The 27,495-nt window shown below is 56.2% G+C and overlaps 1 protein-coding gene across 1 annotated transcript in view; it reads right to left on the bottom strand.

Annotated features, from left to right (window-relative positions):
* RET (ret proto-oncogene) overlaps window positions 1-23,592 on the bottom strand; it is a 53,692-nt gene extending 30,100 nt beyond the window's left edge. The window contains 1 exon segment of the mRNA XM_080688728.1: window positions 23,380-23,592. Coding sequence (XP_080544854.1) covers window positions 23,380-23,449 — 70 coding nt within the window. The 5' untranslated portion in view covers window positions 23,450-23,592.
* Window positions 23,593-27,495: the final 3,903 nt, after the last annotated feature.

The following is a 27,495-nucleotide window of genomic DNA, read 5'->3' as shown; positions in this document are numbered from 1 at the left end:
TGATGGAAATCTGACTGGCTACCTGTTGGGGGCGGCGGGGGGGTGGGCAGCAGACTGGGAAGGACAGGAGAGAAGGTTCAGGGGAACACAGAGGTTCCATATTCTGATGGGGTGGGGTCACGTGGGCACATCCACTAGTCAACAATGTACAGCCAAGGTGTGTGCATTTCCACCTATGTTAACGCTGCCTGAACGCCCCTCAGAGAGGGGTCACTGAGGGGCTGTGGGTAGAACTGGGAATGCCATGAGGAAGGGAGATGCTGGCCCCGGCCAGCGGAGGGGCATGCGCCTGAGATCCCAGCTCCCAGGGTTACAGGGAACCCGGCTCAGGTGCGGGGAGGGCAGGTGCGGGTCCACAAGACAGCACACAGGCCTGGGCAGCCTGGGTCCCCCAGAGGCCCGACACCCCCACCAAGGTGGCGTCCTTGGGAGCACTGTGGCGGCTGGCGACCAGGTGTACGTGATGAGAGGCAACAAAGCTGCTGCCAGCTTGTTCTGCTGCGACACACGCCCTGGCCCTAGTCACTGGGTGAGAGCCCGCTGCCTTTGGAGCCAGCCCGTGAAGAGGGCCATGAAGTCGGGTCTTGTGGGGGGCAGATGGCAGATGCTCTGCCCAGAGGTCCACCTGCCAGGTATGTAGGAGCAGATCCAGTGTGGGGTCCTCCTTTGGGGAGGGCGGTCCTTGAGCCCACATTTCCAGTGGTTCAGGGGCTGGGGCGTGGGACGAGCTGAGCTCCTGGGAGCCCCTACCCCCAAGCTGATCCAGCCCCAACACAGACCACATCTGCAGGGGAGAGTGGGCCCTGTCTGCTCCTGGCCATGGAGCCCTGCCCTGCAGAATCCGTGTGGGGCCCAGGCTGTTGCTGCCAAAAGGGGTTTGTGGGCCAGGCAATGACTGTGAGCAGAAACAGACCTAAATGCATTTAAAATGCCTTCCAGGTGGCGCCTGGAGCAGGGCATGCTGCCTTAATGCTCCTCCTTGTCACAAACACTTTTAGATGGAAACACATATGCTCCAGGGCGGGAGAGAGAGGATGTGGGTGCAGGGCCAACCTCAAGGGGGTGCAGCCTGAGCAGTCGCAAAGGGCCCACACTTGGTTTAATGCTCTGTTGTCACTGTCTTGAAATTCTACTCCCAGAAGGGCTTTCTTTACAAGATGTGCACAAGGGGTCCACATGTCCATTTTGTACTGGGCCCCACAAAGGTTGCACCCAATCTCAGTGGGTGGATGAGGGCCTGGGATGGACCACTGGTGTCCATTTCCATGGCCTGCAGAATGCTGGCCTCTTCTGAGCCTCAGTTTCTCCAACTGAACCAGAGGAGGACATGCTGGAGAGAGGAGCAGCAATGTAGGTGCAAACAGGCCTCACCTTTGCACAGGTACACATTGTGTAAACCTCTCACTTCAGATTCAAAACCCCGGTGTGCAGATCCCTTTACTACCCCATTTCACAGCTACGAACACTGATCCTGGGAGGGGAGGAGTGTCACCAAAGTCAAACCGCTGGAGGTTCAACATCTTGGGGTTCAGCACAACAGCTAACAAAGTGGTGGTAGGAGTTGGGATAAAGGCAGATGCTGAGATTGCTGGAGGCCGAGGGCCAGTCTGGCTGACGCCCCACGGCGGGCACCTTTCTGCCGGAGAGGGCTGCCCAGCACCTGCCTCGGTAACTCTGGGCAGGCCAATAGCAGGACTTGCAAAGCCTTTTCCACCCATGCCTTCCACCTCTGAGGCCACATGGTGACAGAATCCTCCCACACCTTCCACCTCTGAGGCCACATGGTGACAGAATCCTCCCACACCTAGTTTAACGTTTTTGCCGACAGGCTTGGCCAGCGCCACCCTCCCGTGCACCTTGTGGCTCTGCTTCCTCAGCTGCCTCTGGGCCCAGGCACCATGCTGAGGGATGAGGAGCTGGCTCTTCTCACACGGGACAGGCAGGTCCTGCACAGCTGCCAAAGTGACCCCAGGAAACTTCAAGGCCTGTGTGTGTGCCTGCACACGTGTATTACACTGTTTGTGCACACAGGTGTGCAGGATGTGGGAACAGAGACAGAGGCCCACAGACCCCAGACCCCTTCTGTTTCGATCCTGTCCCAGCCTGGCGGAAAAGACGCAGAACTAACGTTCAATGGGGTGAAGTGCCGTCCGGTTACAGAAAACCGGAGAAGAACCAAGCAACACTTAGAGAGATGGAGTTACATTTATTACGTGCGGGTCCAGAGGAAAATGTCTCTCAAATTCTGGGCCCCAACATGGAGGAACTTTCCCTATTTATATGTTTTTACCTTCTTTGTCTCCCAAATGTGAGGTGTTTCCGGCCCCCTTTGCAAGTTCTTAAAGAGCCCCTATGTGCTGGGGCCTTGAGACCTCAACCAAAGGCCTGGCCTGGCGCCAGCACTAATAATTTCATCTGGGGAAGGTTTAATGGCCTCTCCGAAGTGGGAGTAGTCTTATTTTCCTAACTAGAGGCCCGGTGCACGAAATTCGTGTGTGTGTGGGGGGGGTCCCTCAGCCCAGCCTGCACCCTCTCCAATCTGGGACCCCTTGAGGGATGTCTGACTGCCCATTTAAGGTGGGATCGGGCCTAAACGGGCAGTCGGACATCCCTCTCACAATCCAGGACTGCTGGCTCCCAACTGCTCGCCTGCCTGCCTTCCTGATTGCCCCTAACTGCTTCTGCCTGCCAGCCTGATCACCCCCTAACCACTCCCCTGCCAGCCTGTTTGCCCCTAACTGCCCTCCCCTGCAGGCCTGGTCACCCCTAACTGCCCTCCCCTGCAGGCCTGGTCCCTCCCAACTGCCCTCCCCTGCTGGCCTGATCGCCCACAACTGCCCTCCCTTGCTGGCAATCTTGTGGTGGCCATCTTGTGTCCACATGGGGGCAGGATCTTTGACCACATGGGGGCAGCCATCTTGTGTGTTGGAATGATGGTCAATCTGCATCTTACTCTTTTATTTAGATAGGATAGAGGCCTGGTGCACAGGTGGGGGCCAGCTGGTTTGCCCTGAAGGGTGTCCTGGATCAGGGTGGGGGTTGCCTTGGGGCATGAAGCGGCCTGGGCGAGGAGCCTGTGGTGGTTTGCAGGCCAGCCATGCCCCCTGGCGACCCAAGTGGAGGCCCTGGTATCTGGGGTTTATTTATCTTCTACAATTGAAACTTTATAGCCTGGAGTGGAGCTAAGCCTTCTGCTTGCTCCGTGGCGGCAGCCATTTCTTTTGGGATTTATGTATCTTCTATAATTGAAACTTTGTAGCCTTAAACGGAGGCCTGGGCTGGCCAGGGTGTGCGGAAAGCTTGGCTTCCTCCATCACCGAGGGCAACCCTAGCCTCCTGATCTTTCCAGCTCCGTGGCTGCCGCCATTTCTGTTTGGTTTTATGTATCTTCTATCATTGAAACTTTGTAGCCTTGAGTGGAGGCCTAGGCCGGCAAGGGTAGGCGGAAAGCTTGGCTTCCTCCATTGCCGGGGAAACCCAAGACTCCCTCCTGCTCTCTGTGGCCGTAGCCATCTTGGTTGGGTTTATTTGCATATCCGCCCCTGATTGGCTGGTAGGCGTGGCTTGTGGGTATAGCGGAGTGATGGTTAATTTGCATATTACTCTTTTATTAGATAGGATTATTTAAACAAGCAAGCATTTACAGCAGCCAAATAGCAGGGTTAAAATTTCAAACAGCAGTTTTTATATAAGATGGATGCTTCAGTCTAACTCCCAGAAGGGTTTTCTTTACAAGCAAACCCCCCAGAGTCTGCCAAGCAGGCATGGAAGGCTCTAGTCACCCACCCAGGTTTTGCTTCTGCCTTTACCTTTTTGCAGCCTGGCAAGGCAGGTTTCAATGCTCCATACTTGGTTGGGATGTTTAATTTATTCATATTTGATGCAGATGGAACAGGCCCAAGTCCTCTCCTCCCTCTGGTTTATTCAACCCTTCACAAGAGCACACAAGTGCACACAGGCACGCCCACACTGCCCACATACATGCACATATATTCTCATGTCTACCCGGGACTCTCTGAGTACGCCCTCTGCAGCGAGCACGATGCCGAGCCTCATCAGCGGAGACCACTGTAGGCACACAAGTGTCTCCCTCCTGTTTCTGTGCTCTGCCCCGGCCGCATGCAGTCCCAAGGCACCTGCGCAGCCCACGCCTGAGCCCGGCACTCACCTTCCTGAAGCTCCTGGACACACGCACTTCTGCGTGACTGTCCACAGCTTCCATTCCCCTGGGCCCTCCAGGGTTCCCACCTGCCGGCCTCACGACTGCAGACCAGCCCTGGCCCTGGTTGCCCCACCAACTTCTCCAGGTGCAGTGGGCTGACCCCAGCCTGGGGTTGGGGGCTTCTTCCCTGGGTACCCTCCCTCTGTGAGCCTGAGGGTGCCCACAGAGCTCCCAGATGCCTCACTGTTGTTCTCTCATCACAGCTTAATAATAATGCTTATGTGAACTTCTCCAGTTTTAACTGCTATGTGGGTGCTATTTCCTGACTGGACCCACACTGTTACACCTCTCTGTCTCTACACACACACACACTCACACACACAACACGCACAGGTTGCATATTCTCACACACACATTCTCTCACATTGGTGCACACTTTCCCCACCCCATTCTCAGTGCAGACACACGGAGCCCTGCCAGGCCCTGACTATGGGCTCACCTTTCTCGGCTCTCCATGGTCCTGGCCAGTCCTGGCCATTAGGGGCCACACAGCTCACCTGAGGTTCCTCTGACCTCCTCGCCACCTTCGGTGGTGGGTGTACTGCCATCTGACCATGCAGGCACCTCCTGGCCAGATGCCCTTGGTCTGTCATCCCACCTCTGGGCCTGCCCTTCAGGCTGTTCTGAGCATCGGTGAGTCACACTCACCATGGTCAGTCACCCTGCCACGGAGACCCATAGAGCCCCAAACAACTAAAAATGGCAACATGAAAGCCAGATTTGGGGCTCTTACGAAAGAGAAATTGTGAAATGTTGTGGTCAGAAGTGTGTGTGGTCATATGTATGTGTGCAGGGCAGGCCCTTCCCGCAGGCCCGTTCACCAGGCAGCACACTCCTGCCCTCGCTGAGGTCTGATGGTGCAGGTAACAGTTTTATTCAGGCCCAGCCGTCTCTTTAAAAGGCAATTTCCTAATGCTATCTATCATCTTTGTTGGATAGGTCTCAAGGTCCAGGCATTCTTGTAAAATCTTTTCTTGCTAAATGTTACAATGTAGCATAGTATTTTGCAGATACAGTTGTAAACAGGATGAGCTTGCCAGGAACCCAACCAGGTAAGTGTAGCCAATTTCAAAGAAGAAATTAACATGTAATTAACCAAATGGTATGGATAAGCAATGGCTAAGCCTCCCTTGAGGGAGACAGAGCTTGGATGTGAATTCCCGGTCTCCTTTGTGTACTTGCTGCAAGGAAATAAAACTACCTAGCAACACCAGGTATCAACATCCCAAGCAGGGTTGTTCCATGACATCTTCACTGGGAATGCAGGCAGGTAGCATGGGCTCCTCCCCAGGTGGCCCCGCGCCCTGCAGGCCAGCTGTCCCTGTGGAGGGGTTCCCTCCAGCCTCAAGCCAGGACCCAGGCACAAGTACTTGGCACCATCAGCCTCTCAGGATTTGGCTGGTCCACCCACGGTCCCTTCTCCTATATCCCATTCACTATTCTCTTTATTCTAGTTGAATATTGGATACACAGAAGGAATACATTTTATATAACATTTACCCTGAAAGTAGACCCAACAGCAAACACCATGAACCCATGGCCAGCCTTATTGGACACTAAGCTAAACTGCTGCCCCAACACCACCCTCCCATCCACTCCATCGCACTCACAGCAAACATGGAACTGGGTCTTGCCTCTTGCCTTTTACCGACTCTAGACTTACAGGGGTGATCGCTAAAACTTATCAAGGCCTGGCAGGGCTCAGTGCGTCTGCACTAAGTGAGCAAGAGAATGGGGTGGGGAGTGTCTACCTGAAACTCAGATAATATTGTATGTCAACTGTACTTGGAAAATTAAAAATACTTTTACCGCAATCTTGGAAGGCACTTCAGCTGGGCAGAGTTGCCGGTCCTGTGAAGGCTGACTCCCATGTCTTTTTGTTTCTGTTGCTGCTGCGAACTCCACACTCATCCTAATTGTAACTCCCTGCATCTCTCCTCTCCAGGTGCTTTAGGACCTCCTGCCTGGAGTTCTCCACGACGAGCCAGCGTCCTCACCTCCCATGCTCGTCTCCTCTTCTAGGTGACGGAAGCGCCTCTTCTTTCTCCAAATTCTCCTCTAGCAAACGGCAGCCAGTCCTCAGTTCTAATTGCTTCCATTGCAGACACTGCAGCGCCTACCAGTTCACCAGCCCGGACACCTCGACCCCAAGTGCCAAATGTGTCCCTCCATCAACCGTTCCACTGCCCTGTCCTGTCTGGCTTAGAGGACGCCCTCCCCTGCTCCTCCTACTCTTCCCACCCCAGTCAAGGCCCCTCTCCTTCTGCCCCATTTAGGCCAAACAACTCAGAGTCAACCTGAGCCCTTTCTTCTTCCACCTCTTAGACCAGCCCACAGATTGCCCTCTGCCACACCCTAGGCAAGCTGCAACGCTCCCTCACCTGATGACACCACAATGCACACCCAGCCTCCGTCAGCCACTCCTGACCTCACAGGCCAATTGCCAACGAGCAGCCAGGCTCAGCTGAATCATGCTGCCCCGTCTGCAGCGCAGCATGAACTGTCCACTGTTGCAGAGTAAGACACAGCTTCTCATCGGGGCTGGGGGTCCATCTACTCCACCCCAATTCACCCCTCCCTACTCTCTCAGGTGCCCACACCTTCCAGCCACATTGGCCAAGTCACTGATGAATGAATCAGTGAATGAGTCAATGAAGAACAAAGTAACCAATAAATGGTTTCATGAACAGGGTGGGAAGTGGCTGCACTTTTGAGAAATGGTGAGAATTTGGGATGGAAGGGGGCGGCACCAGGGAGGTGGGGGAGATCATACGCAGCTAAGAGGCCCTGGGTTGGTCTGATGGGTGGACCGTCAGTAGCAGGATGAGGCACACAGAGCCATGTGGATGGATGCCCCTTCTGCTCATGAGACTCATATGGGCATAATGCCCTCTCGTGCACTGGCTGCCCTGGGGAGGTCAGCAGCTGGTGCTAAGCAAACCGCCATCAGGCTGAGAACAAAACCACTGACCCCAGCTCAGGAAGCACGTTAATAAGTGTGAAAGGGCGGGGAGAGACCGACTCCATGTTCCCTTTGTTCCATATCTTCCACCTCGTGGAGTCAGGTTCCCGCCCTAGAACCTCTCCAAGAGCCCAATCCACACTTTTGAATTAGCCAATAGAAATGCAAGGGGAAGGTAAGCCGCGCCCTGCCCCCATGTGCAACCTGATCCCGACCAATCAGCGGAGGCCACACTACCTCACCCCTCCTACCTCTCCCAGGCCCCCTATAAATCAGCGCGTTTGGGGGCTGACTCTCTCTCTCTCCACCTCACCGCTGCGCCGGTGGGTGTGTGTGTGGGACTGAGCTCGAGCTAGCTCGATTAAAAGGCTCTTTGCTTTTGCAGCGGACTCGGCTCCCTCGTGGTCTTTGGGAATCACGAAATCTGGGCATAACAAGTGGTGATAGAGCAACCCTGCCAGCAGGTAGATGTCAGCCAGAACATGTGTGCTCACACATGTACACATGTGTTCGTGCACAGGCAGGCTCACTTGCTTCACACACCCCACAATCACTATGCTTTGTCCCAGCTGGAGGCTGCTTTTGCAAGGGATTGTAATGTATTATGCTTTTAGGAAAAAAGGGGAGGCTCTGTGGCAAATAACAAATTTGGAGGGGTATTTAAAAGGAATCTTGGTTTTTAAAATTAATCAGGGTATCCTAAGAAACCCAAAACACCAATCAGAAAAAATTTATGCACCCCTATGTTCATAGCAGCACAATTTACAATAGCTAAGATCTGGAAACAGCCCAAGTGCCCATCAGTAGATGAGTGGACAAAAAAGCTGTGGTACATTTATGTCATGGAATACTACGCAGCTGTAAAAAAAAGAATATCTTGCCAAAACCGGTTTGGCTCAGTGGATAGAGCGTCGGCCTGCGGACTGAAGGGTCCCGGGTTCGATTCCGGTCAAGGGCATGTACCTTGGTTGCGGGCACATCCCCAGTAGGAGGTGTGCAAGAGGCAGCTGATCGATGTTTCTCTCTCATCGATGTTTCTAACTATCTACCCCTCTTCCTTCCTCTCTGTAAAAAATCAATAAAATATATTTAAAAAAAAAAAAAAGAATATCTTACCCTTTGAGACAGCATGGAGGGACCTGAAGAGTATCATGCTAAGTGAAATAACTCAGTCAGAGAAAGACAAGAATCACATGATCTCACTCATATGTGGAATCTAAGTAACAAAATAAACTGATGAATGGAGTGGATCCAGAGACATGGAAGCATGGGACAGAGTGTGGAATCTCAGAGGGAAGGCAGGGGAGGGTGGGTGGGTGGGAGGTAATCGACCAAAGACCTTGTATGCATAAGTGCCTAACACTTGGACGCAGACAGTTCGGTGGTGAAGGCCTGGGGTGGTGGGCTGCAGGGGGTTGATTTAAAAAATTAAATTAATCGTGGTAAAATACACATAACATCAAATTTACCATATTTTTTTATTCTTTTTTTAAAAAAATCCTCCCCCCCTCCACTGATTTTTAGAGAGTGGAAGGGACAGAGGTGGGGGGGAGGGTAGAGGGAGAGGAAGAGAGAGAGACAGAGAGAGGAAAAGAGAGACAGACAAATAGAGAGAGAGAAAGAAATATCAATGTGTAGACACATCAATTGGTTGCCTACGGCTTGCACCCCGACCTGGGCTGGTGATTGAACCTGCAACTGAGGCACATGCCCTTGACCAGGAATCGAACCTGAGACCCTTTGGTCTGCAGGGCCAACGTTCTCTAACCACTGAGAAACCAAGCCAGGACAAACTTATCATCTTAATAATTAAGTGCACAGTTCAGCTGCATTAAGTGCACAGTTCGTCACCACCATTCATCGCCAGAACTCTTTTCATCTTGTAAAACTGAAACTCTGTACCCACTAAACAGTAACCCCACACTCCCCATTCCCTCCAGCCCCTGGTAGCCACCATGTGATTTTCTGTCTCTGAATCTGATGACTCTAGGTGCCTCATGAATGGAATCATGTAATATTTGGCTTTTTGTCACTCGCTTAATTTCACCTACCATAATGTCCTCAAGATTCACCCATGTTGTAGCATGTATCATAATTTCCTTCCTTTTTAAGGTTGAATAATATTCTATTGTTGATGTAGTATAATTTATCTACTTTTGCTGCCTGTGCTTTTGTTGTCAGATATGGGCATCTCAGTTTTAAAGTGTGCCAAAGCTCTATCTTTAGCCAGAACCAGGGCCAATCAGAACCAGCAAGTTCCTGGCCCCATCTGGCATCCAGGGCTGCCTTGGCTGCCTGCCATAGCCCAGGTAAGTACCTGGTACTTCTGCTTTCTGCTGAGGTTCCTGCCTCACTGCCTGTCACTCACAGGAACACAGCGCCCAGTAGAGAGAAGCTCACCATCCCATGGTGAGGACACACACAGGCCTGGCCACGTGGGCCAACCCTCGGTGCCAGGGTGCCAGGGGTCCTCCATTCCAGATAGGCAGCGACACTGCAGTTGCTGCTGCCCAGCGGGCAGTGCCTGGGGCCCACAAATATTTTAGTTTTAATTTACTTTAAGATCAGAAGAAAGAGATATAATAAGAAGATATAAGAAAGTGGCATGGATTATATTTGTCTTTAAACCAACAGTCATAAAACATAACTTTCCTTTTTTTATGGGAAAACGGGCCCACGGAGGTCACAGGGCCTGAAGCCATAGTGGTCCTGGTGTGGCCGCCATTCCAAAGTCGCTTGATCCCCAGAGAAGGCAGAGCGCAGACCCAGGCCAGTCCAGGTTGATGTAGACTACTTCCCTCTGCCTGTGTGGCCAGGCCTCCTCCCTATGTGCGCCAAGGTGCCAACCCCAGGAGTCCTGGGTGACCACTCATTGCATCCTGCCAGGCTTCACATTGAACTCTCCAGCTTCTTGCTGCCTTCCCTGTCCCAAGGGGTTCAGTGGCCTCCCGGCCTCCCGCCTGCCCTGGGCAGCCACCACACACACCTTTTCCCAGGTGTCATTCTGACCCCTTCGCTGGGCCTCCCGTGTCCGGCCCAATGCCTGCAGCCACGCCTGCTGCTCCCGCAGTTAGACTCTGGCTTGGGCCTTGCGCTCGGTCTGTCCAGCCCTGCGCACGGCTCCCGGGTGCCTGGTCCTCCCTATCCTCTCTCCTGGATGAGCCCGTGTCCAGCTCAGCCCTTTCCCCATACCCCTGACCATGCTGGCCTTTGCTCCCTCAACTCTCTGAACAATTCCCCCATCTAACGGGAGCAGAGGCTGCCGCTCCCCCATACCAGGCCCCAGTCCTAGTGCAGTGCCTGCTCCACTTCACTGCACCATCACCATCCCCAGGGGCTGCTCTTATCAGCCCAATTTTGGGTGAGGAAGCTGAGATCAGAGAGCTCATGGACCTGGCCAGACCCCACGGTAGTGGTGGGAGCAGCGAGGTAGGCCTCTGCTCAGGGCGAATGGGGGATAAAAGGCTTCTTCCTTAGCAGCCGTGCCTGTGAGCACAGAGCAGGGCCCCGCAGGCCAGCCCTGCTGTGGCACTGAGTAGGCAGTGCTGACGTCCCGCTCAGGCTTCCCCATGTGCAGCTACACCGTCTCCACCATCATCACCACCATTCCCCAACTCCCATCACCACCACCCACACCATCACCACTACCATAACCCCACCCTCACCATAACCACCATCATCACCACCATCACCATCACTTCACACCCATCATCACTTTCACAACTCATCACTACTTTATCACCACTACCACCATCACCTTCAACCCTCCCCGTGACTACTTCATCACCACCAGCACCACCATCACCTTCAACCCTCCCCGTGACTACTTCATCACCACCAGCACCACCATCACCTTCAACCCTCCCCGTGACTACTTCATCACCACCACTATCACTTTGCCAGCCATCCTGAGGCTTCCAAATGAAAGCAGTTTTTCCGGGTTTGGTGCATAGAAGTGGGAGAATAGCTGGGCTGTAACGACCTACAGGGTCAACACTATGCCTGTCTGGCTCACTGCTGTATACCCAGAACCGTGCCTGATGCCTGGCACAGAGCAGGTGTGAGGGAAGGCTTGGGCAGGCTCTAGTGTCTTGATGGCCCAGCCACCTCACTCTTGAGAGCCAGCGGCCTCTGCTCACGGTTCCCTGACTTAGCTCAGCTGTATTCACTCACCAGCCAATGCCTCCCTGAGGAAATCTGATAGCTTGTCCCAATCCTGCTGCTCCGAATTTAAGCCTCTGTTTGGAAAACCATTGAGAAAAAAAAACACACCTCTGGCCTCTGCAGGAATATGCCCAACAGAGCGTACTCTGGGCACTAAATAAACGCCTGGAGCAGCTACTTCCCTGGTGCCCATCGGGCACACTAGTCACCACTAATGCTGTCTCAGTCCCAGGCTTACATTCCTTCTGCCCCAAATGCTGCCAGCAGCCTCCAGTGGGCAGCCTGTGCCACCGTGGCCACAAGGCTGAGTGGCCTTCCTGGGTTGGGCTGGGCATACAGCAAAGGCAAGCTTGATGGGCCCAGCACATGGGAAGGAGCAAAAGCCATCCTGGCACACTAGGTGCCGGCTCTCCCGGCCCCACGACCAGCACAGAGCCGGGGGCTCCTGCCCGCCTGCCTGGTTGGGGGCTTGTAGCACAGTGCTCAAGGTCCTTCCCACCATCATCCCTCTAGCCTGAACCCCCATGGTGTGGTCCAAGGTGCGGAAGGGCAGGGGCCCAATGTGGGGTGCAGTGGCTTCCCAGACACCTATCCTCCTGGGCCATGGCTGGGCAGGGTGGCTGGCAATCTGGAGGAGCAGTTGGTGGAGGAGGAGAGACCTGAGGCCAGCCCTTGCCTCAAGGCCCCGCGGTCCCTGCGCGCACAGGGGCCCTCCCATACTTGTGCAAAGTTCTTCCTCTCACACCTTGCCGGAGCTTTCCATGCAGGTTAGGGACTTCACTATCCCCATTCAACAACGGGCAACAAGCCCGGCCTTCACCTCTCACACTCATGGCAGAACTGCAAACAGGGCCTGCTTTCCAGAAACCCCCCATGTCATCCATGTAGCCCTCTGCCCAAGGTGGGGGAGGGGCCGGGCTTGGCTAAGGTTTGGCTGCAGGCCAGCAGCACGGGAGCCAACTACCCAGACTCATCCTCTGCCCACAGGCCCTAGCCTTCCCCTTCCTGGGACTAAGACCCAGGCTGCACCCCGCATGCACCTGCAGCTGCCACCTCCACTCCCGCCCCCGCCCAGACCAGCTGCAGTGGCCTCCCTGAGATGACGGACGCTCCTGCCCAAATGTGATTTCCCAGCTGCCGAGTTAATCACCAGCCTCCACAGCAGTTCCTTCCGCTTCTATGCAAAGGAAACTAACAATTAGGCTACAATTAATCTCTTGCTCAGGGCAAGGCCTGCCCGGAAAAAGACTGGCCACTCAAGTGGCCTGCCGATGACCATGTGTGGTCACCAGGCCCCTTTGGCTCCAGGGCGCTAGTGCCCCACAGCCCCAGCAGACTGGGCACAGCAGCCCTGGACTGCCCATGTTTGCCCCCTATTCCCGCACCCTTCTCACCGGTGTTCAATATTAACCCCCGAGACTTCTACAGAGCATTTCTCCTGAGAGGGCCCATTCAAAGGGCCCCACATGCACTTAACCAACACAGCTGCCAGAGGGAGGGACCACATGACCCTTGTCTTCTAGAGGGAAACCAAAGCGGAGAGAGGCTAAGTACCTTGTACAAGGCCACACAGACCGTGAGCCAGGCCTAAGCCCAGGGTCCCCACAGGCCAGTGTGCAAAACCACAGGGCTCTCGGGCTCAGCGACAGACACGCACACATCTGTACAGAAGCCAGGGCACCATGACCTGGGAACCCACGCCACCTGCTGCCGGGGTTCTTGTTCCGGCATTAAGAAGGGTTCAACAATCTGGAGAAAGGCTGTGTGTAACTTAAGTAAGAGTCCAGAGATGAAAGATAATTTTGAAAGGCATTGGGGGTCAGAGGAGTCTAGCTAAAGAAACTAAGTTCTCTTTATCTCAGGACACCTTGCTTTTTATTAACACAAATTGTCCTAAGGCAAGGTGGAGATATACACTTCAAAGGGTAGGGTTTACAGAAGCATTGCCAGATTGGGGAATAGCCTACAGCTGTTCAGGTGTTTGGCCAGTAGGAGGCAATAACATGTAGATTAAGATGCCCTGAGCTGTCTGGCAGCAAACCATCAATTTAATGCATCCTTTTCAGGTTTGGGGAACTGCCTTTAGCCACTCCCAATAGGTGATAACATATGTGACTCAGCCCTTGTTGAATCCCCAAGTTCCATCAACCTTTTGATGAAACTCTTGCAATTATGACATGCTGGAACTGGCTTCCGGCAACCTGCCTGCAGACCAGGCAGGAAATGGTATCATAAATAGCCATCCGTGACCTCCCTCACCCCCTTCTAAAAAGCAGGTGCCCCTAAAAGTTTCCCGGCATAATTTGCTCTTTAACATTTCTGTGAAATAGGGCGAAGGCCCAGGAAGGGGTGATGGGGCAGGAGTTTGCTCAGGCTGTGCCCACCCAACAGGGACAAACATAGTAATGGTTGCTGTGTGCACAGGGAGCACCTGCCAGGGGCCCACTGATGCTAGAGACCTGCCACACCCATCCCTGTTGGGCACGGAAGTGAGCCATGAGGGGTTGTGTCCTCTGGCCCTATCGGGTCCTAGTACCACCAAACAATTGAGAAGGTGGATCCAGTAGAGTCTGCTTCTGCCTATGGATGATGACTCATGTTCGTACCTTCTTGTGGGGGTGAGGGGGTTGGTCAGGGCAGCCCTTGGGAGAGCAGCACCCACTCAGGGTCACCCACATGGGGTGACTGGGACTACGATGTCTCCATGAGCCCTCACCAGCCTGTTAAGCAGAGCTGGGCCTCACTGGGACCACTGCAGTTCACGGGGGAGCTGGAAGGCCATGCTGCAGTCTGAACGTGCCTCCTTGCCATGTCTGAGAGTCGCCCCCTCAAAGAAAGCCATCTCCTGCCATCCTGCCCGCAGCACACACTGAGGGCAGGCTGGGGAGGTCATGGTGCTCCCGCAGGAGCCTCCCTCTTCCAGCCCCTCCCGCGGCTTTGGGCCTCTGTCCTCTCCTTTCTCCACTCCTGCTGCGAGAATGAGCACTAGGAGTGCAGCCAGGTGGGTTGCAGGTCAGACCCCAGATGCAGCCACCACAGTCTCTGAAGCAGAAGCTGGGCTCTCCCTGGGGATGTGGGGGGCCCCAAAGAAGGCCTGAGGGTCTGCTCTGCTGGAGTGTGGAGGTGAGAGAGCTGGGGAAGCCTCTGAGAGAGGCAGGTACTGGCAGAGCGTGGACCTGGGACCAGGGAAGTCAGCGAGTCCTCAGGCCCTAATGCACAACCAGCAGTCCATTGCTGGGGCACAGGCCACCTCATCTGGACACTGTCATCAAGCCCCTTGGGGCACCAGACCTCAACTTCAAGAGTAAAACAGGAACCTCTGCCCTGGCTGGTGTTCTCCATGGTTAGAGCACGGAAGGCTCAGGTTTGATTCCCAGTCAAGGGCATGTACTTGGGCTGCAGGTTTCAACCCCGGCCCTGGTTGAGGAATGCGCAGGAGGCAACCGATCGATGTGTGTGTCTCTCTCTCCCCCACCCTCCCTTCCTTCCACTCTCTCTGGAAAAAAAGAAAAATACCTCAGATGAGGATTAACGGGGGAAAAAAAAGGAAGCCAGCTCCAGGGCTGGAGGGATTGTGTGGTTTATAGAAACCAAGTCCTTAAACGATGCTTCCCCCACATGTGACAGCTCACACCTCCATCTGGGCCTCAGTTTCCCCATCTGATAAATGGGAGGCTTGCACCTGATGCTGAGGCTCCTTTCAGATCACATGCTGGCTCGCTGAGTCTGAGATGTCTGTGCTGAGCATCCTGACCAGCAGGATGGGGGCAGGATGGAACTTGGGGGTGGGCTTTGGCCTAGGTGGCCCCTGTGGGGCGAGGGATGTGGGGCTGGAATAGGATTAGAACCACACATGTCCTCCTAGGCCATCTTGACAAGGCAAGAAGCCATGAACCTAAATCTGAAGGAGAGACTTCAGGTGACATGAGGAATCAGAAAGAAAAGGGCGGAGCTGGCCCATGATGGGCACTGGGCCTTTCTGGTCTGTTCCCGGCTGTGAACTCCTCCCTGGAAGCGCTACTGGGGCGGCCCAGATGCAGGGCACCTGCTGGCAGAAGCCAGTTCTCCTTTCTCCCTCCCGACTGTGGGATCGGATCTGCCCGGCCTGTGAAGGCTTCCTGCTATTCCTTGGTCGAGGCCTCCATGCTGGGCTCTTGCAGTTGTGCAAGGTGGGGGCACTGCTTCCATAAAGCACCACTGTCCCCCAAAATTCCTCCAAAAGACTGGCAGCTGCTATCACACAGTGGCAACCCATCTGCCTGGTTATTTTAGAGTCTGGATTAAGGTTTAGCCAGACAAGGCAGCCCTGGACCTGGTTCAGCCAGGCCAGGATGGTCACTGGTTCCCAGCCCCCTGCCCTCTCCCTGTCCTTCACAGGGCAGTCTCTAGGCATCAGGGTCCAACACAAGCTGTACACATTGCTTCTGGGACGTCTGATCTCAATGTGGCTTTAGGGTCCAGGTCTTCTGAGAATGTCTTCAGGGTCCCAGTGGGTCATGGTGACTCAGCCCCCACAGGAGGACATCAGATAAACTCATATCCTCCCCCAAAGGAACCTGGGCCTCAGACACTGATAGGAACGCCACTGGACGAAACTGCTTCTCAGAAATACTTGGAGATTTGATAAAGCAAAGTAAACCCAAAAACAAAAAGACAAATCACCCAATTAAATTCGTGGCAAAAGACCTGAATAGATATTTCTCCAAAGAAGATATAAATGGCCAAGAAGCAAGTGAAAAGATGCTCTGCATGACTAATCATTAGGAAAATGCAAATCAAAACTATGAGATACCACTTTGTACGCACTAGGATGATTATCATTAAAACAAACAAACAAAAGAGAGAATAAGTGTTGGTGAGGATGCAGTGGAACTGGAATCCTCACACATTGTTGGTGGGAATGTAAAATGGGTTGACTGTTGTGGAAAAGAGTTTGGCAGTTCCTCAAAAAATAGAACTCAGAATCACACTATGAACTAGCAGTTCCACTCCCAGGTTTACACTTAAGAGACCTGGAAGCAGGGACTCAGACAGATGGATGTTCACGCATCATTATCCACAATGGCCAAAAGGGGGACACAACCCCAATGCCCATCGACAGATGAAAGGATAAATAAATGTGGCTATACGTGCAATGGAGCATGACCCTTAAAAAGTAATGGGATACTAATGTGAGCGGCAACGTGGATGCACCTCAGAAACATCAAGGTCAATGAAGGCCCATTTATGAGAAATGTCCAGAATGGACATTCCCGTAGAGTCAGAACGCAGAGTGGCGGCTACCGGGGCTGGGCTGGAGGAAGAGGCAGCGCTCCCTAATGGATATGGTTTCCTTTTGGAAGCACTAGAGGTGATGCCTATGCAACACTGTGCCAAACGCCACTGCATTGCTCCTTTTAAAACGGTTCCTTTTATGCTATGTGACTCTCGCCTCCAAAGAATTGTAAGTTATTTTCCACCCTCCCCCTACCCCTCCCCCTGCCCTCCCCTGCTGCTCGGCCCAATACAGGTGCCTGCTGTGTGGCCCAGGAGGGTGGGCCTGGAAGAGCAGATGTGCAGGGGCACAAGTCCCAAGTGTCTCGGGAGGGAGTGGCAGGATTCCAGCCCGTGGAACGTGGGCAGCTTGCCGTGGGCCCCACAAGGCTTGGTTGCTTAGAGCTCTGTGCCCCTCACCGTGTACCCCCGGGTGTGGAGTGGCTGATGAGTGTCAGGAGTAGGAGACACACAGACTGTTGAGTCAGTGAGACAGCGGGGGGCAGGGGGGAGTACAGGGGGTATCTCTGTTACCAAGTACAGTTCCACCTGCCCTTGCAGATACAGGTGGGGAGAGGCTAGGGAAGCGAAGAAAGTCCCAGTGGATCCTGATCAAGGCTTTTCAAGACTCTGTGGAGCCATGTCTGTGGTCCAGCAAGGACCACCTGCAGGCTGCCCACCTGACAAGGCTCAACCCCTCCCAGCGGCACTGGTGCATGCTCGCCCTGCTCCCAGGCAGGCACTGCACCCACTCTACCGCAGAGCCCTGCTCCTGACCCCACCCTTTCTCCTCTCCAGAAAGGAGAGCATGGGAAGCCAGTGCCGGAGGCAGGATGGGGAGCAGGCAGAGAAGCCGGCGCCTAGGACCAGCCGGGCTCACATCTTTGCCTGTGTCATGGGCCAGAAAAGTTGAAGAAACTCATAAACTCCCTCCTTCTGCTCAGAGGCCCACCATCACTGTGTGTACCCCCAGATCAGTCCCCAGCCCCACCCCCACTCCCAGATCCTGGCACATAGAGCACATATCTTTCCCAGCATTTTTCAGCTATTAGTTAAGTGTTAGGAAATTAACTTTTTTTCTCTTTCCCTTTCTGGAAGAGAGAGAGTCATGAGAACTTCCTGGCAGTCACACAGGTACGTGTGGGTAGGGTGGACTAGGACCAGTTTGAATGACCACTGCCATGCCAGGGGCTGAGTGCTTTAGCAGTAGAGCCCTTTCTCCAAGCAGAGCCCAGGTCACTTCGCCCCACTACCTCCTCCTCCAGGGCCACACGGTCCCTTTGGAGCCCTGGGCTCTGCAGAACCCAGACGTCTGCACCCGTGCCACAGAGGGGCAAAGGCCCTTGACTGCGATGGGATGCAGCTGCCAGCACCTGAATCTGGGAGGGAGACTGGGGCCCCCAGGACAGGGGCCTGCAGGGACACAGGCGCCTTCCCTAAGCAGGTGTGGAGCGAACACTGCTGATGTTAGGGAGAGCAGGCATCGGCCGGCCCGTCAGGGCACCTGGCTGTGGCGGGGCCCTGTCTGCTGTACTTGGTGGAGCCACCCACAAGGCAAAAGCAAACAGAGGTGTTTGCTCGAGCCTGGCCACCTGCTTTCCTTGAGGGCCCAGGTGTGCCTGGACTGCCCCCCTCAACGTCCCACTGGCATCATCTACTCCTTAGCCACATTTTCTAGGGGCATCGGCTCCCGCAGGGCAGGGGCTAAGGGAGCAGTGGCACCTTGCTGCTGCCTCTGGCCCCCTTCTGCCTTGCCAGTGTTCTCATGGTGGATGCTCAGAGGTCCACTGGCTTCACAGCCTCCAGCCGGGGGGCAGAGAGGGGTCCTAGAGGCTCCCTCTAATACACAGCTGTGAGGCCAGAGCTCTATGGAAGCCAAGGTCTTGTCTGGCCCCAGAGCTCAGGGACGGCGGATGGTAGGAGAACCAGGTGGGGAAGGAGGGCAGGAGGAGGGCTCAGTCCACAGGGGTTCCCAAGTGTCCTGGAGCTGCAGGTCCTCTAGTCACAGCCTCCCCTAAACCCCCAGCACGGTCCTAGGCTGCCACTCTCTGCCACTTGGGCAGGGAAGGGAGAGGCAGGTGGGCTGGGGAGGCCTAAGCCTTCTCACTCCTGAAGTCCCCCAGGAGCACTCTCCCCAGGCCCACAGAGGGACACCCTGGGCCTGACCTCTCTGAGTGTAACTGACCTCTCCTCCTCCCCCTCAGCCAGCCTCCTGCCTCACCTCTATCTGAAATCACACACACACACACACACACACACACACACACACACACACACACACACCTTCCTTTACTGCCCGTCTCTCCCTGCAGGTAACAGCTATGAGGTGAAAGGGCCCTCTGATATCCCCCGCTGTGTATCCCTTGGGAAGTGTCCCCCGAGGAGTGCGTGTGACCTGTTACTGTAATTGTTACAACCGAGTCACTCAGGAAAATGATGATGACAGCATGGGGTGGGGGCTGAGATGAGTGGCAGCCAAGGTCAGGAACCTGCACAGACCCCACCCCAGGAAGTGTCCTCCAAACCCAGGGGGAGGGCGAAGGTGCTCCCCAGTAAAAATGGAGCCACTTCCACAGGACAGAAGTGCTACTTTGGGGGGCACTTCTCCAACTCTGCCATTTTTTCTGGGTGCAGGTCGGGCACTTTCTTCTCCCAGCCTGGCCTGGCGCCCCGGGGAGAAGGGCCCTGGGGAAGAGTGCCCGGCTGCACCCAGGCCCCCCCAAGCCCAGCACCGCCCCCACCCTCTCTCCTCAGCACAGCAGCTTCTGCCAGGTGCGGGGTCCTCAGGCAGAGGGTGTGTGCAGGGGACACACTCCAGGCTGGTGCCACCAGCACAGAGACCTCTTCCTGCCGCACCAGAGCACATTCGTCCCCTCCCCTGGGGCCGCGATTACAGAACCATACCTGGTGGCAGTCCCCAGGCCCGCCGGACTCCCAGGCATCAACTACGGCAGCAGTCCCACCTGAGAAACCAGCCAAGACCCAGAGGGGCCCGTTTCAGGCAACTTCACACAGGGCTACCCTTCACTCCCATACCTGGGCCAGACTGTCCCCGGAGCCCCGGAGGCCCGACAGGTGAGTCACTGGTGGGGGAGCAGGCGCAGGGCCACCTTCCCTCCCAGAACACCTCCTCGGCCCTACCTCTGGTCCCCACCACCGCTGGCCTAGAGAAGGGGCTTGCTGAAAGCCAGAGGACCGGGGCTGGGGAGTCAGTAAGTCCTCTCCTTGGGCTCAAGTTCACAGGCTCTGGGCGCCTCAGTTTCCTCACCTGTGCAATGGGAAAACAAGGCACCTCCCTCAGGGTTTGGGGAGGATACAGTGAGCTAGCAGACAGACAAGCAGTACTCAGCATAGACCAACAGGCTGTGAGCCCCTGCGGGGTGTGGCTGCTGCTGGCACCGGCCTTATTCAGGTAAGGCCAGAAGACCAGGGGGTCCTCTCAGCTTGCAGAGGGGGAAGGCCTCAGGGGAGGTGGCAGCGTCAGAGCCCTCCCTTCACCTTGGCACCTCAGGCTCTGTTTTAACAGATACCACAAATTTTAATTAGTTCTCTCCTTCCCTGGCTAAAAGGCCATTAGCTTCCCATTAGGTGATGCATCCCATTTTCTTCACATCACCAGAAAAACAGTGATTTCCTTAGCCATCGCTACAGCAATTCTGCAGAATAAAGGCAATTTAGCAACAGGCTCAATACACGTCCCTGTCTGTGCTGTGCTCAGGCCCCACCCTTAGGAGCCCACCAGCTGGCTCCACCCCTTGTCCTTGGGTAAGCTGGGACTAGGGCAGCCAGTGTGGGGCACAGGCAGCTCCAAGAGACCAGAGAGCCTTAGCAGGGTGGAGGAGGAAGAGGACAGGTGAGCCTGGCAGAGCAGGAGCCATTTTCCACTAGTCCCTGGCCACAGAGGGGAGCGGGGCCGATAAGAGAAATGAAGATGAGATGGAGCAGCCTTTCTGGCCAAGGGGCTGCTCTGGTACCTGCTGGTCCAGGCAGGAGCGCCTGCCCAGGCCCCACTGCAGAGGGGCAGGCCCAGCAGCCTGGAGAGGGGCCTGCCGAGTCATGGAAAGTCTTCCCTTTGGTGCCTGGGAGTCAAAGGTCTGGAGGTCCCCAGGCAGAGAGGGGAGGTCCTTCCTTGTAGCAAGAGGTGACGGGACCCAAGAAGCCAGGCAGGAAGATGAGAGATGTAAGTCCCAGGAGGAGCTGCAGGTCAGGAAGATGGTGCTGGATATGGGGTCAGCCTGAGACATGTAGGGGGAGCCCCAGAAGCTGGGATTCTGATTCCTCAGCTACGTAACAGGGTGGCTGCACCTGCGCTGAGCAGCAAAAGGCCAGAAACTCTTCTAAGAACAACTTTTGGATGGAGGTTCCTTAGCTCTGGTTCCAGGATACTGGGGGCAGATGGGTGTGGGGGTGAAGGGTATGTCCCTGTGTGCACATGCAGAACCCCAGTGTGTGCGAGTGGCAGGGAGAGGGTCTGGGTTCCCTGGGTGAGGGTGGAGTGTGAAAGGCCAGGCCATGCTGTGGGAGTGTGTGTCCACAGGGGTCAAACACACATCCTTGAGAAGGGGCAGGAGTGTATCTTGGTGATGACTGAGTGTGAGTGTGAGCATGGGTGCAAGGGTGTGAGTAGGGAGTCTGCCCTGCTCTGTGTGGGTGGGCACCTTTTTCTGAATGTGTGTGTGGTTACAAATGATGAAAGTGTGCACATGTGGCGTGGAGGCAAGGGTCGGGGGTGGGGGGTGGGGAAGTGGTGAACAGGGGGGTTGTCCTGTGTTCCATGACCTTGCTCTGGGCCCTCTGGGTCCTCCAGCCCACCCCTGCCAGCCTGAGGCAACACTGCTCCGTTTCCTGTGCTCTGGTCTTAGCCACTGCCTCTTTATCTGGATCGCCTTCGAAAGCCACTCCTGCCAGTCCCCCAGCACAGAGGGCGCTTCCAGTCTCAGTCTCTGGGAGTGTCTGGCCAGCAGGGGGATGGGCTTCATCTGCTACGCAGCTCATCCTCCCGGCAACAGTCCAGGCCACTGGAGCACCGCACCCACAAGAGGGCGCGCGAGGCTCAGCTGCTCCCAGCCTGGGTGGGTCTCTGCGGCGGCAGGCACAGGAGTGGCAGCTGGGAGCAGCTCGCTGAGAGTCAGGCTCTACCGCTCCAAAGGGCACCCACAGGCCTCTCCAGAGGCCCCAGATGTCTTCTCCAGGGTGCTGCGGGGCCACTTCTCCACTCATAGTGCCACCAATCGTGGTTTCTTGGTCATCCCAAGGGAAGGGTGGGCGGCTCACTTTCCCTGGATTGGAGAGCCTGTCTTGGCCACCCAACTCCATGGCCCAGGGGTGTAGACAAGCTACCTGTTCCTGCCAAGTGCCACAGGCCAACCCTCGCAGCCCGGACCCCACAGTTCAGCCACCTGCAGCCTCCCTGGACGCGCTGGTTAAGCAAAAGGCAGTGGAAGGGCACTGGGGAAGCCTCCGGCAGGCAACCCTTTGCTGGCCGCTGAGGCTGCCCTGCGCACTGCTTTAGACCACAGCCCACAATCACAAAGTTGCAGCCTAAGAGTTAGGAGAGGTCTTTCCTACACTCTTCCCCTTCACTTCTGCACTGCCTGTGTTTACAGCCTCCTGCCTGTCTTTCTCTGTGACCTGGGACCCCAGGGGCCCTATACTGGAAACAGGATTTGCCCCACTTTCCCAGGGCAAAGAAAGGGAGTCTCACTCCAGGTATCCTTCTGGCTTCATATCTGCTCCTTGAGACTGGGACCCAGTCACACAAACTAAGCCTTGAGCAAGCCTGTGAACCCAGAGTTTGTGTGGACCCGGGCCTAGCATTAGGGTGCCACCCCCTCTTCTGTTTCCAAAGACCACAGAGAAAGCTCTTGTAAGTAGCGGGGAAGGTGGCCAGAGCGCCTTCCCTCTCAGAGGGAAACGGCGTGCATACAGGGGTACTGCCGGAGCAGATCAGTCAGGCACTGCTGAGGGAAAGTAAAATACATGGTGGCCAAGGAGGGTAAGATTCTACAGCCTTGGGGTTTATCCTGTTAGGGTGTGGGGTGGGGGCAGTGGCCAGCCTTTTTGCCCACTCTAAGATGGTCAAAAGCCCTTGGAAAAGGCTGGCCCAGAGCCGTCATATGGACCCACAGGCAGTACCTTCAGGTGCCCCTGTGGGGCTCGACACCATGGCAGGCCTCTGCCCCCTGCGCTGGGCCGGTCTGAGCCGGCCATCGAGGGCAGCCTGCCAAGAAACGCCAGGCTTTTAGGTTTTTAAAGACTTGGGAGGCAAAAAACGCACGAGGGAAAAGCAACCTCTTGTCAAAGAGCAGACGTTCTCCGCACCCCGGGGCGGGCCAGGGATCAGAGTGGGAGGCGGAATGTACCCGGGGAGCTCGGAATGCGCACCAGGACGCGATCTTCTGCAGAAACTGAACTCCGTGAGCAGGTGGCTGGCTTTCTGGGGCTACCCCTCCCGTCCTCCCCGACCTGAGCCGAAACTGCAACTAGATCCGTCCGCTTCGCTCCGAGCATCACCAGGCTGAGACGCGCGGCTGCGGCACGGACCCGGGGCACCAACCCCGGCCGCCCGGCTTGGCCCGCGTCCCACTCCCCCGAGACCCGCCCAGCTCCGGGCCGAGGGGCCCTGCCCACTGCACCACCTCGCTCCCCGCCGGGCTCCTCCGGCCCGAAAATGCGCGCCGCACGCAGAAGGGCGCTTTTGAACGCGTCCACTCCGCCGTTCCGCGCGGCGTCAACTTCGCCCCTGCCGCCGCGGCCATCGGCCGCCTGCAGGACTCACCTTCGCTGAGCAGCGGCAGCAGCAGCAGCAGCCATCGCAGCCCCGCGGTGCCGGCTGTTGCTTTCGCCATCGCCCGTGAGCGCTGGGACCACGGCAAGAGGGTCGGTGGCTCGGCCAGGGGGTGTCGGGGGCAAGGGGCGGCGCTCAGCCGGGCCGTCCCATTCCTCCTGGACACGGAGAGTCGGGAGCGACTCGGGGCGATCTCCCGTGCTGTGCGCGGGGCTCTGGTCGCCGGACTCAGGCGAAGCTAGCGCGGGCTACGAAGGAGGTGCCGGCAGGGGCGGGGCGGGGCGGGGCCAAGGCCTGCCGGGTGCGGGGAGGGGTGGGACTCGGGAGTACCGGGTGGACTACGCCTAGTGCGAACCAGGCGAGGAGCCAGTAGGGGTCCAGCGCTGGACGCCGGGTGCAGGCGTGGGTTGGGCTGGCCAGGAGCAGGAGCGAGGTGCGGGGCGCGGAGTGCGGGTCTGCCACCTGCAGCCCAGCCCGCGCCCCTCTGCAAGCACAGCCCGTGCCCCAGCTCAGGGTCCCAGCGCTTCGCCCTCCCCCAGCAACCACACAGGGCAGGGAAGCTGCGCCGGGATGTGGGGTCTGGGAGGCCTGCTGAGATGCGCCAGAGCGGACGCGGGGACTACGCGGGTGCCCCGCCTCCAGGCTCTTGGCGCGGAGCGCATCCTCCGCCATTTCTGTTGAGACGGGGGCGTGTGTGTGTGGGGGGGGGGGGGGGCGAGCGGGGAAGGAGGAACTCGGCCTCCTTGGGAGCACCAGGCGAGCTGAGGGGCTGAGGGGAAGGGCCAGGGCAAGGGTAGGGGAGCCGGAGCGCTTTTTGCACCTTCTGAGCTCTCCAGGAGCCAGCCTGGAGTATAGCTTATAATACCCACGTTTTTGGTGAAGGAGAGGGTAGGGGTGTCCTAGGGACAGTTTGTGATACCCCCTCTTCAGGACTGGTCCTACCAAAGGGAGCAGGAACTGGCCCTGGGCACACCTTTCAAAGACACCTGGTGCTAGTGGCCTAGTGGGGTGCTTGGAGGCTAGACCCGCCCCTCAACAGAACTCTGTATGTGGGACTGACTGGGTAGGAGAGTGAGTAGCTGGGAGGAACTGGGGCCCCAAATAATTTAGTTCGCCCAAAGAAATGATGCCCACAAAGACATATAATCCTAAAGGGAACATTTGGGGCCCTTAACATGGATGGGGCTCCTGGGGTGAGGTTGGAGGTGAGTTCTGTGCCTCTGTGGGAAAAGCCCACTGTTTTCCTCCACCCCAGCTGCCTTTGTGGTCTGGCCTCCATCTGGGCCAGAGGAATGGGAGCCTTGGGGTGGGTGGGTCCAAGGTACTTAAGTTTGGGCGGCCCTACTTCAGTGTCTTTTCTCTCCGCTGTGCACAGAGCCCCACCCTCTCGCCTGGCTGAGCTCAGGGCTGAATAAGTGTAACTATTTTCTCTCTTTTCCGCATCCAGCGCGGCTAGAGAGCGGGTCCAGTTCCTGAGTAGAGGAGCTGGGATTGAGAAATAAGAGAAAGAAACAAGACACAGAGACAGAAAGAAAAGCTGGGGCCAGGTGGACCGCTGCCCTCTTCTGTTGGAGAGACAGTGACCCAGAGCCGATACAGCGTGTTTATTTTATACCCCCAAATACCAGGAAGTTACACCAAAAGTTAAGACAAAGGAGATTATTTGCGTTCTTGAGTAGGCCGGAGCATTCCTGGTGCTTGACTGGATTTACATATCAAAACTCACTACCCAACACCTGGGCTGAAATGAAGGTCAAGCTGATAACACCCTTGCCTTTTTGGCAAAGCGTGTTCCCACGGTGTGGCTTTGCCTGTCGCCTTGGGTTCAGCTGACAATTTAAAGAAATGCCCATGTGCCTTCCCAGGCGCTCTACAAATAAGAGATCTGCACATCACTCTGCAGATATGAAGTCAAAGTGAAGTCACCCTCCCAGGCGGGAGGAGGAGCTGCCAAGGCAGGCTGGCCGGGGGCTCTGCCAGCCAGGATGTCCGGAGTGGGCCTGCTGGCAGGAGGCCAGTGCGCAGTGTTGCCAGCTCAGGAGAGCTACCCTGCAGCCATCAGAACTTGTGTTGCCTGCCACACATGCCCAGGGCCCCAGACACTCAGGTTTATGGGGCTGAAATTGGCCACAGGGGCTCCCTTGGGTGTAGACAGGCCCTACCTCTGGTGCTAATGGCTACCAAGGCTGCGCACTCAGTGCTATGTCCAGGGACGGGACCTGAGTGGGAAAGGAGGGACTGAAGGGGACTTCTTTGCTACAAACAGGCTCCTGTGGCAGGAGAATGCAGAGGGAAGAGGCGTGGCTTGGCCTATTCTTCCAGCCAGCCCCTCCCCCCAAACCTTCTACGGAGCACCTTGGCCGGGCTTGCCTGACCCTGGACAGGCTGGGTATCTGCTTGGCTCTGTGTGTCCCATCTGAGGCCATGCTCTTGCCTGGGCCCCCTCCCCTCTTCCACCCTCTCTGTACCTCCACCCTTGGGGGTCTTGAGTGGACGACACCTGACGCTATGGTGAGGGCATTGCCTTCATAAATCAGTGTCTGGTGGGGCCTCATGTGTGCCACACACATGAACATGGTTGCATACCTTCCCCCTCAAGCATGCCCAGGGACCTGACTGGAGGGGCACCCAGTAGAGGGCAGGGGTGAATCCCTGAGCTTGCTGGCCTCACACTGCAGGTGGGGAGTGACTCAGTGCCACCGGGGACTGTGCATTGGCTCAGGACCAGAACTTCAGAGCAGCAGGGAGGCGCTTCCTCCCCAGCAGAGGGAGGGAGTGCTGCCTGCCTGAGGTCCCACAGGGCAAGGCCAGAAGTCCAGCAGGGGCAGAATCCAAAGATGCTAGTCTGATTCCCCAAGAAATCTCTCCCTTTCCCCACTTTGTCCCAGGGCCCCCGGAGAGTCTCCAGGAGGTTCCTGTTCCCTGTCCTGGCTTCCCCCAGTCATGTCCCCTGTGTCTCAGTTTCCAACTGTAAACACCCCCCTCTTAGAAGGCGTGAGGATAAAAAGAGGGAGCATGTGTGAGCATGGAGCTCAGGGTTGGGCACACAGTAAGTGCCCAATAAATCACACCATCATCTTGCCCAGGCTTAGAACTTGGCTCTAGCCTCCTTGCCCTGGCCACACTATTGAAGGGCATGGGCTCCCACAGGTATTGAAGCGCTCTCGGAGGGGGAATCAGTGTCATCAGTGCTCCCCACCCCTGCTCACAGCCCCCCAGGGCAGCTTTTATCTACAGATTCCTGGGCCCTACCTCCATAAAAATCCATATCCCCAAAAAATAGTTCCACAAGAGGTTCTGATACAGGATTCTGCTTTGGAGTGAGTCAGACCTGAGTTTGAATTTTGCTACTTACAGTCACGTGTCATTGCTCAAGTCACTTTATTTCTCTGTGCCTCGGTTTTGCCATCTTTAAAATGGGGGCTGAAATAGTGTGCCCAGCTCAGGGTGGCTGGGAGGAGTGACTCAAATAGTGTTTATGAGGTCCTGCCCCCAACACAGGATAAGGCACTCTGTGGGTGGGTGGCTCACACATGACTCCTGCAGATGAGGCCTACCTGGAGCCTCCTTGGGTCTGGCTCCAAAACACAGCTCAGGGAAGGGAGGGTGGAGGTCAAGGGCAGTGGACAGGCATCCCATCTGGTGCAGGCTTTGGTGGGGGTAGGAGGCAGGGCAGGATGCTTTGGGACTGTGGATCCATGTGGCTGTGGGAACTCAGGGGAAGGACTACTCTTAGGAGTGGAGGCTGAGTACAGGGACAGGAAGCCCTGGTCCTGAGGGCTTTACAAGGGTGGGGAAACAAAGGCAGGAGCACAGCCCAGTCCCAGGAGCACTGGAGGCCAGACAGAATTCCAGGGACTGCTGACCGAGGTCTCAGGCCCCACTGGGGCCAGATGTGGTCAGAGTGGGTGTGGGAGGGGGTCCCGGTCCCTCTGGCAGGCACTGTGATGTAGAGGCTGGCAGCATGGACTCTGAGGATGACTGTGAGTGCTGTAGCCAACTGCTGGGTACCTCAGTTTCCCCTCTGCAAGCAGAAGTAATGATAGGACTTACCACTGCATTGCTACCCAGTGGGTGTTGAGGTGCAGGCCGTTCTTAGTGCCTTCC

Source organism: Plecotus auritus (genome assembly GCF_963455305.1).
Source record: "Plecotus auritus genome assembly, chromosome: 9".
In the NCBI taxonomy this organism is placed as follows: domain Eukaryota; kingdom Metazoa; phylum Chordata; class Mammalia; order Chiroptera; family Vespertilionidae; genus Plecotus; species Plecotus auritus.
Note: the sequence above shows the minus strand (reverse complement) of the source record. Positions and strands in the feature narration are given on the sequence as shown.